General features: G+C 45.8%; 1 protein-coding gene across 1 annotated transcript; it reads right to left on the minus strand.

The window, feature by feature from the left end:
* Positions 1-8,741: 8,741 nt before the first annotated feature.
* LOC106804221 (glutenin, high molecular weight subunit PW212-like) lies at positions 8,742-9,565 on the minus strand. The gene is made up of 2 exons (XM_014804912.1): positions 9,070-9,565; positions 8,742-8,776 (listed from the first exon to the last, which is right to left on the minus strand). Exons 1-2 carry the CDS (start codon positions 9,563-9,565, stop codon positions 8,742-8,744), a joined length of 531 nt encoding a protein of 176 aa, XP_014660398.1.
* Between the last annotated feature and the right edge of the window lie 1,041 nt (positions 9,566-10,606).

Here is a 10,606-nt window from a genome sequence, read left to right on the forward strand (position 1 = left end):
AATTGTACTCACCATATGACAACTTGTAAGGTGGGTGTAGATTGGTCCAACAACTTGTAAAATGCTTAATCTTGTACAATAACTTGATAGGTGCGTGCAGATTGGTCTAAGAACTTGTAAAATGCTCAACTTAATGCAATAACTTGATTGGTGCATCTTATAACGAACATTTAATTTCATACTCAATATTGACAAGTTCACCCTCACTATTTTTTATATGTTTGATTATATGCATTGTTCGATGAAAAAAATCAATATGTTAATACATACTAACATTACATTTCAGGAGTTTGCATAAATATTTTAAAGCCTCATGTACTTAGTTAGAAAAGAAAAATAAACTAAAATAACATAAACAAACATGCTTCTATACAATTATCAAATACATGAGAAGAAGCATAAAAAAACCTAATGTCTCATGATCTTTCTTATAAACTTTAATTTTTGGGGAATGCTAATGGTGTAATTTTAAAATTTAATGCAATTTTAACTAATGAATAAATAAGTTATGTACACAATTGAAAAGCAACAAACTGGCACTACAAGGTTTTGTCACTAATGCGATCAATTTTTTTTGCAACGGGCGACTTTCATTGCAATACATAGGGGTTATTATGATAATAGTCCGTTTTGGTTGCAATAGGGGTGTCATATTGCCACCATTTGTGTAGCATTGCGACAACAACTTAATCGTTGCAATAAGCACGCTATATCACAACGAATATTTGTTGGTTGTAATTGCGGCGACGTATTGCCACGCTATTTTATAGTGGTGGCACTTAGTTGTCCATATCGCAACGATTATAACACGTTGTGATAAGTATTATCGTGCATTGCAAAAGAGTCTTAGATATAGCAACGAACTCGGTGTTGTTGCAAAAGATATCTTGGTTATTACAACGAAAATAATGTGGTTGCAAAAGAAATCTTGGTTATTGCAACGAAAAAATACAATGTTGCAAATGAGTCTTAGATATTGCAACGCTAATATAAATCGTTGCAACTAGTATTAGATATAACAACGAAAATGGTATTGTTGCAAAAGAAATCTTGGTTATAGCAACAAATACTGAAACCATTGCTATACAGGAGGTGCTATTGCAATAATATATAGTCGTTGCAATATAGGGGAACACATGGTTGCAATAGATGAGTTTGTGGGTGCCGCCAGCTTGGTTATGTTTGTGGGCCTTTATTTTGGCCCACACATATGGCAGGCCTTTCTTTCACAAGCTGAGAGGCCTAATCCTAGTCTATGTCGTCCTAGCGTTGCCTCTCCTCCTTCTTCGCACGACTGCGCCCTATCCATGTAGATGATGTCGTCGCATGGCATATCAAAATAAAGAAGTTGTTGAGTTGCACTTGAATACCAGAGGGTTCGATCCGCATTACATAAAACAGCATCATACTGGCAGATCTGCTAAACGTTTTGTTATGAACGATGATGATCGGGACGTTTGTGAAGGTGAAGAAGGTGATCATGATGATGGCGTTGTCGGTGTTTTAGACTGACAACCCGCCTAGGGGGTACCCTAGGTGGTCTTTTGTGCGGTGGGTGTCGTCGAGAATCAAGGAGTCAATGGTGACACAAGGAACATGATTTAGATAGGTTCGGACCGCTATATCGCGTAATACCCTACGTCCTGCATGTTGATTGTATTGAACTTGGATGTGTTGAGAGAGTTATCTTTGAGGGGGTCCTTGCCCGCCCTTATATACTCGGAGGAGCAGGGTTACAAGCTAGAATCCTAGTCGGGTACGCTTACAGAGTTCTACTCGGTGTAGACCGAGTAGTTTCCATATGCATACCTAACTAGTTTTCGGGAGTCCGAGTGGGATAAGTTTCTTTTGCTGCGTAACCCCCTAGTCTTGATTACGTCCGAGTACGCCCCTTAGTGGGCCGCACAGGGCCTACTCATGGGCCTGGGATGCATGCCCGATAAGCCCCCGAGTACTTTGTAGTCGAGCGGCATAGTTCTGAGTACTCAGATTCTACTTATCTGAGTAGTTCTCAGCAGCGGTTGTAGTGTCTTCGAGTACTCGAATACTGTCATGTGGCTGGAAGGTACTCTTCTTTTGTTTTTTTCTTCGAGTTGCTTCTGTCTTGAGAAATTATATGGTAGTGCGATGACAATCGCACTCCATATGGAGTAGCCCCCGAACCTTAGTTTGAATCAAAGAATTAGGTTGAAGGTCAATCCCGTGTTCTGGTTATTTCTTCTTAATAGTCTTCGAAGAAAAGAAAACTTTGTCCAGCGGATGCGGTATCCGTAGCCCCCGAGCACTTAGGTGATTTTTTCGTGGTCGATGAAGTGGTCAAACCTTTTGATTTGAGTAGCCGTTGGATATTATGGTGATAAATCCGGTTTATATTTGACCGTTGCGTAATTGACGCTTGGAATCCGGAGGTGATGGAGATATAACGGGGGGAGGGGGGGCGGTTAGGCTTACGTTTCTTTTTTAGCAGATCTGTTTTGTCCCCTCCCCCCCTTTTCATGTTCGTCGTTGAGCCATCGTGATTTCCAGTGCTGCCACCGCCATTGCTGCTTTCTTCTTGCTTTTGAGAGAGATCAGAGGTTGACTCATTTCCTTATTGCTGTCTCCGAGACCGTCTGATGCGCATCAAGAAGATGGGGAAGAAGCTCGAGAAAACTCAAGGCCAGGCGGTGGCAGCCGGTAAGGTAAGATCAAATCAAAAAAGGGGAAGGAGCTAGTGCTACCGGCGCCAAAGTGTGACCCGATGAACCCGATTGCGCCGTCGCCGCCTGGGATTACCTGGCAGAACTCCATGATGAGGGAAGCGGCTGTTCAAGCTTTGGTTGATGCTAAGCTTCTGCAGTCGAAGCTTGAACTCGAGTGGAGGCTTGCTTTTGGAAATGCATGGCAGTTCGAGGAGCACCCGAACAAGACTGCCATGCTTGCACACTTTGTCGAGAGAGGACTGGCAGTGCCTGTTTCCGACTTCTTCAGAGGTATCCTCGAGTACTACAAACTTTAGTTGGTTCACTTGAACCCCAATGGTGTGCTTCATATGTCTATTTTTGTACACTTGTGTGAAGTATACCTGGGTGTTCCTCCTAGTCTTGAGCTTTTTAGGAAGCTTTTTCGCTGTAAGCCGCAGCCTAGTGTGATTGGGACAGAAGTTTTTTGTCACACCCGATTTTAAGGACAAAATCGTGTGCATTAAATACATGTGCGCCAGGATCAAGTTACACACATGTACGACAATAGTGAATATCAAAGACATGTTAAATCGAATAAAGAGAGTATTAACCATTATTACATGACCGAAAGTCTCACATAAACCACAAAGTCTAATTATTACGCAGCGGAACTCCAAAGATGACGATGACTCCACAGGCAGCTGACTGAAGAAACGTACGCCTAGAACTCCTCGAAGTTGGGGAAGTACTCCTCTTCCCAATTAGCTTGGTCTGAACAGCGGTTTTGCAAGGGTGAGTACACTTATGGTTGGTACTCAACAAGTCGTGGGGAATAGTGTAGTGTAAGGCTAATTCAAGGTATGGCTAAGGCATAAATAGCCTTCGCTTTTAATTAAGTTGGTCAAGTTTTATTAGCAATTAACTAAGTATAAGTTCATACCACCCGAAATTAAACATAAACAAAAAGTAAGCAACAAATGCATGAAATGATAACAAGTTTAGTCCATCTTTCGATAATATTATCATGTGAGGGTCCAGGCCGCTCTTAACCGTGAGCACGGCTGATCGATCAGTTTAACACTCTGCAGAGGTGGCACATCTTTACCCACAAGTCGTGTAAAAGTTCATAAGAACTTTGGACCCAACCACGCGGTGTTTGCAAGGCACCATACCACACTTCCGAGGTGTGATTGCATAGGGACGCTACGAGGCCTTTACAAAGATTCCTTAGTCAGTGGTAACCCGCTAAGGTTTCGGTGTCTGGCGTGCACCACCCATCCCAGGTAAATGCAACGACTCAGTCCCCCCTCTTGCCTCATCACGAGTAAGGTCACCCCAGACTAAGGTTTCTAATTAATCAGCCAAGACCAGAGCCATTTAGTCTTGTGGTAGCACTGTTTTCCTGGGTGGTCGCTCCATGTTCCGATTAACAAATAATGTTCTTGTCTTAATGAAAGGTATAACATAAGTAAAGCAGGATTAAGCATTGTGTTTAGTTAAACCACCATATACCAAGTAAGCACTAAGCATGAGCTACCCAACATAAAGTAAACCGGTTGGTCAAGGCAAAGGTAAATCAATCTAGGCGAACCTTAATTGGGACCCATCAATTTAATCTTAATATGTGCATAGCATAAATGTTGAGTACGAGAAAGTAAAGGTGTATAGGACAAAAAGGTAGTGATCAAGGACACGACTTGCCTTCTTGGCCTTGCTCCTGCTGTTCGTACTCCTCGAAAGCTTGATCGGCAACTCCCTCGAACTGCGCGGCGTCTACACGCGTCACACGAGCACATACAAGCAAACATGGGCAAAAGTAAGAAAACAGTACACCAAACATAGTTAAATAGAGAAAATAAGCTTGAAAAGATGATCTACGCTTTAAAACGAACACGTGGATATAAAGAACACGAAAAACGGAGTTAAGATGCAAAAGATATGATTAAAACAAGATCCAGGGACTTTTCTGTAAGAAAAACAAAACTTGTAGGGCCTATCCGCGAAAACCGAGGGCTTATACATAATTATGCGTATAAACCGAGGGTCTGACGCGTAAAAACAACAAACCCGGACGGCGGGTTGATTTTTGGAAAGCTCAAGGGTTAAACCGAAAAAGGCGAGGGCAGATCTGTAAATATTTTCAACGCGATCTGGACCGCGGGTTGATTTGCGGAAAAGACAGGGGCTCAAGTGCAAAAGCGGTGCGGCGCGGCTCGGTTGACCGGTACGCGGTCTTGATTGACTCGCGTCCGACCGTCGGATCGAGATCGGACGGCCACGGTCGTCCACGACTCGCGACGGCGGCGGGGAAGCTGCGGCGGCGCTTGAGCTCAAGGTGGCTAGGGTTTCGGGGGCGCGGGTGCTGGTGGAGGAGACCGGGAGGGGGCGGCGGCTTATATAGGCGCTGGAGATAGATGCGGCGCGGGTTTAAACCCCCGGAGGAGTCGGAGCGGAGGTGGAGACCGAGGCGGAGAAGGCGCGCGGCGGTTGCGGGAGTCCGGCCGGATTCGGCCGGAGGAGGGAGATGACGGGTGGGGTCCACCCGTCAGCGGACGCGGGCGGAGGCGGGCTGGCGCGGTGCCGTGGGCCGGTGCGCGTGCATGGGCCGCGGGGCGTGGGTGAGGAAGCGGCGAGCGGAGCCGGCCGAGCGGAGCTGGGCCGTTGCGGTGGGGTGCTGGGCCGCGGAGGAAGAAAAGGAGGAGGGCCGGCGGAGCTGTCGCGGGCCGGAGGAAGAAAAGAAAAGAGGCGGGGTGTTGGGCCGAAAGAAGAAAAGAAGAAGGAAGAAGAGAGGAGTTTCGGCCCAGAGAAAAATAAGAAGAAAGGAAAAGAAAGAAGAAAAAGGGGAAAAGGGTTTTAGGATTTGAATTTAAATTTGAAATTCAAAATTGGATTCAAACTCAAGCAATCAAAATAAATGCACCAGCATGAATGCACAAATAAATCCTATGATGAATTAATTGAATAAAGGAAAATGAATTTAAATGCCTAGAAATTAAATGACACCTTAATTTGAGCAAATTTTAATGAATTTAAATTATTCAAAATTTTGGGTGTTACAAATCCTACCCCCCTTAAGAAGAATCTCGTCCTCGAGATTCGGAAGATCCTGCAAAGAGATGGGGAAATTCCTTCTGCAACTCGTCCTCTCTTTCCCAAGTTGCCTCGTCCTCTGTATGGTGACTCCACTGAACCTTGCACATTTTGATCGTCCGATTTCTTGTGACCCTTTCCAAAGTGTCCAAAATCTTAATGGGGTATTCCGTGTAGGTGAGATCATCCTGAACATTCAATTCCTCCATTGGCAACTGTTCCTCGGGAACTCTGAGGCACTTCTTAAGCTGTGAGATATGGAACACATCGTGTACATCCGACAACTGACTAGGCAATTCCAATCGATAGGCTACCTGTCCCACTCGCTCAAGAATCTTGAACGGACCGATGAATCGAGGTGACAATTTCCCTTTGACCTTAAATCTGCGCATACCTCTGATGGGCGATACCTTGAGATACACATAATCATCCACCTCAAAGGTCAATTCTCTTCTCCGGGTGTCAGCATAACTCTTCTGTCGAGACTGAGCAGTCCTCAAGTTTTCCTGAATGATCTGGACCTGTCTTTCTGCCTCTTGTATAATTTCTGGCCCGAATAGCTGACTCTCTCCTGTTTCACTCCAATAAAGGGGTGTCCGGCACTTTCTACCATACAAAGCCTCAAATGGTGATATTTTGAGACTGGCTTGATAACTGTTATTATAGGAGAACTCTGCATAGGGTAAACTCTTGTCCCAACTGCCTTCGTGCTTTAATGCACATGCTCTTAACATATCCTCCAATATTTGATTTGTTCTCTCGGTCTGTCCATCTGTCTGAGGGTGATAAGCGGAACTGAAATTCAACCTTGTGCCCAGAGATTCATGCAATTTCTGCCAGAAGCGTGACGTGAACTGAGTACCTCGATCAGACACAATCTTCTTAGGCACACCATGTAAACACACAATCCTTGCCATATACAACTCTGCTAGCTTGGATCCAGTGTAGGTAGTCCTTACCGGTATGAAGTATGCTACCTTGGTCAACCGATCCACTACGACCCATATAGAGTCATACCCATCTCGGGTGCGAGGCAAGCCCACAATGAAATCCATCCCAATTTCTTCCCACTTCCATTCTGGCACTTTCAATGGCTGAAGTAACCCAGCTGGCCTCTGATGTTCAGCCTTGACCTTTTGACATATGTCGCAAATGGCTACATGTGCAGCTACATCTTTCTTCATTCCGGGCCACCAATACTTCTGCTTAAGATCTTGATACATCTTAGTACTACCAGGGTGGATGGAATAAGTAGAATCGTGAGCTTCTTTCAAGATCGCCTCTCGGAGATTTCCCACATCGGGTACCCAAATCCTTCCTTTGACCCATAAGGTTCCCTGAGAGTCTTCAGTGAAGTCAGTGGCTCTTCCTTCCTTTACCATCTCCTTAGTTTCCTTGACCTTGGCATCCTCAAGCTGTCCTGCCCGTATCTCTTGCTCTAGAGTCGACTCCACTTCCATCGTTGCCCCCTCAGTATGCGCAACGACACTCAAGTTGAGCCTCTCAAATTCTTTCATCAGCTCGTCAGGTAGCTGGAATGCTAAGGCTAAGTTAACATGACCCTTCCGACTCAAAGTGTCTGCAACCAGATTAGCCTTACCAGGATGATAGTGTATCTCCAGATCATAGTCATTGATGAGCTCTAGCCATCGTCGCTGGCTCAGATTAAGGTCCTTCTGAGTGAAAATGTACTTGAGACTCTTGTGATCAGTATAGATCTGACACTTAGTCCCCAGAATGTAGTGCCTCCAAATCTTCAAGGCATGCACCACTGTGGCTAACTCCAAATCATGAGTCGGGTAATTCTGCTCATGTTTCCTCAATTGACTAGAAGCATAGGCGATCACATGACCTTCCTGCATCAGAACACAGCCTAAACCCTGTCGAGATGCATCACAATATATGTCGAACCCCTTATGTAGATCTGGCATTACCAATACTGGGGCTGTGGTCAACCTCTTCTTCAGTTCCTCAAAACTTGCCTGACATGCCTCTGTCCATTTGAATTCCCTTCCTTTTTCTAGGAGCGTAGTGAGGGGCTTCACTATCTTGGAGAATCCTTCAATGAATCTGCGGTAATAGCCTGCAAGTCCGAGAAAACTCCTGATCTCAGTTACTGTCTGCGGCGGATTCCACTTCAAGACATCCCTAACCTTGCCTGGATCCACTGAAATTCCACCATCGGAGATGATATGACAAAGGAAAGAGATTTCCTTTATCCAGAACTCACACTTGCTGAATTTAGCATACAACTGATGTTCCCTCAATTTCTGAAGCACTAACCTCAAGTGTTCCTCATGTTCTTCCTCACTCTTGGAGTAAATCATAATATCATCAATGAACACCACAACGAACTTATCCAGGTACTCCATAAATACCTTATTCATCAGATACATGAAGTAAGCTGGAGCATTTGTCAGCCCGAACGACATTACCGTGTACTCGAAGAGACCATTTCTGGAAGTAAAAGCGGTCTTGGGTATGTCAGACGGCCTGATCTTCATCTGATGATATCCCGATCGCAAATCAATCTTAAAGAACACCTTGGCTCCTCTCATCTGATCGAACAAATCCTCAATGCGAGGCAATAGGTACTTGTTCTTGACGGTCACCTCGTTCAGTGCTCTATAATCCACACACATCCTCTGAGTACCGTCCTTCTTCGGCACAAAGATAACCGGTGCTCCCCAGGGTGATGAACTAGGCCGAATAAACTGTTTTGCTGATAATTCCTCTAGTTGTTGTTTCAATTCTTTTAATTGTTCAACCGACATTCTATATGGACGTTTGGAGATAGGTGCAGTACCAGGTAAAAGATCAATAGCAAATTCAATGTCGCGGTCAGGTGGCATACCTGGTAAATCGTCGGGGAACACATCCGGATAGTCACACACCACTTTGATATCTTCCAAGGATTTTCCAGCCAACTGATTAACTGCACAATCTGCCGCTGAGGGTAGAGTAGCTACAAACTCCACTTTCTCTCCATCAGGACCTGTGAGCAGAACTGTCCTCTTGGCACACTGAATTGTTGCATCAAAAGCGGCTAACCATCTCATTCCCAGAATTACATCGATTCCACCGGACTCAAGGACGATAAGATCAGCCGGAAACTCTATACCCATTATTCTCAGTTTAACTTGTGGACAGATGTATTGAGCCTTCATTGACCCCCCAGGTGAACTTACTAGCATATGGCGCCTCATGGTATGCATGGGTAAATTATGTTTTGCTACATAATGACTAGTGACAAAAGAATGCGATGCTCCAGAGTCAAATAAAACTGATGCGGGGGCAGAGTTGACAAAGAACATACCGAGCACTACATCTGGAGCCTCTTTAGCAGTCTCGGCTTCCATGTGGTTCACCTTGCCACGAACAAAGCTTTGCTGCCCCTGATTGCCTTGTGGGGTCTGGTTCCCGTTCCTCGGTTGCTGCATCTGATTCTGCCGAGGAGCACTGCTGTTCTGCACGGGGGTAGCTGGTCCACCTCTCTTAGGACAAGAGCTGGCATAATGACCAACCTCGCCACACTTGAAGCAAGTAGGACCCACTGGAGCATTGGGCCTTGCTGGAGTGCCAGTAGGGGTCATCTGGCGGTTCTGCGTAAAGCCGGGGCGCGGAGTCTGCATCCCTGGACGCTGGAACTGAGGGCTGGGGCGCTGGAATGACTGCTGAGCAGGGCGCGGGAATGACTGCTGCCCAAAATTCCCACTCGGGCCCCCTGCGCGGAACGGCGTCCCTTGCTGTGGAGCAAAGCGAGGGCGGGTGTTGCTTCCTGAAGACGACTGGGAATTGAATTTCCTCTTCATCTCCCCGAGCTCGTTCCTCTTGTGTTCCAGGCCAATCGCCTTGTCTAGCATCTTCTGGAAACTGGGGAAGGTGTGCGACATAAGCTGATATTGGAGTGGTCCAATCAACCCATCCAAGAACAGCTCCTGCTTCTGCTCATCATCAGCAACATCTTCGGGAGCATATCGGGACAACTGGACGAACTTGTCCCTGTACTCTGCCACTGTCATATTCCCCTGCTTGAGAGCAAGGAACTCCTTCTTCTTAAGCTTCATCAACCTAGAAGGAATATGATGACTTCTGAAGCTCGTCCTGAACTCATCCCAGGTAATGCCATTAGCATTGGCATGTGCGGCGGTGTAAGCATCCCACCAATCAGCAGCTGGCCCTTCCAGGCGTCCTGAAGCATACAGGACCTTCTCCCTGTCAGTACACTGGGCGATATTCAGCATCTTCTCCACTGTTTTCAGCCAATCATCTGCATCTAATGGATCCGGAGAATGTGAAAATGTCGGGGGCTTGTGGCTCATGAACTCCCTGTGCCTGTCCCTTGGCGGCGGCTGCTGCTGCTGGTTGTTGTTGTTGTTATTATTCAGCTGAGCTTGTAATGCTGCCACGGTGTTGGTCAATCCGGCGAGAAGCTGAGTCTGAGCTGCTAGAAACTGCTCCATCCCTGCAGATGCTTGCTGGTTCTGCTGCGGAGCGGTGTTGGAGTTGCTGCTGTTGTCCCTGAGGCGAGGCACTGCAGGATGATCAACTCCTGATCCGGACCTGGTGTTTACCATCTGAGCGTTAGAGACAATAGATTTAGATAGATGTGTGAAAGAATAACTGAGAAAGATAAAGCGACAAGATGTAAAAGTAAAACAGATTCTGTTAGCTCCATTTAATTGGGTGTGGCCGTCAGAATAAGTGTCCATAAATACTGAAAAAATTACCAAGTCGTAACTTATTAAATTTGTGAACCATCCCAACTGGAATCATCTCAATCGGACTTCTGGATCTCGAGTTACAAAATTAACAAGCTGACAGTGTCGGTCGACAATTTCAGATTCTGAGTG

The sequence above is a fragment of the Setaria italica genome, chromosome I (assembly GCF_000263155.2).
Source record: "Setaria italica strain Yugu1 chromosome I, Setaria_italica_v2.0, whole genome shotgun sequence".
Lineage (NCBI taxonomy): Eukaryota > Viridiplantae > Streptophyta > Magnoliopsida > Poales > Poaceae > Setaria > Setaria italica.

Bases quoted from the DNA above. Each gene is read 5' to 3' on its own strand.
- LOC106804221 (XM_014804912.1), bottom strand. From the start codon at position 9,565: ATGAAGAGGAAATTCAATTCCCAGTCGTCTTCAGGAAGCAACACCCGC. The intron at 8,777-9,069 runs GTATGTTCTTTG...GCAACAATTCAG, and splicing joins GGCTCCAGATGTAGTGCTCG to TGTGCCAAGAGGACAGTTCT.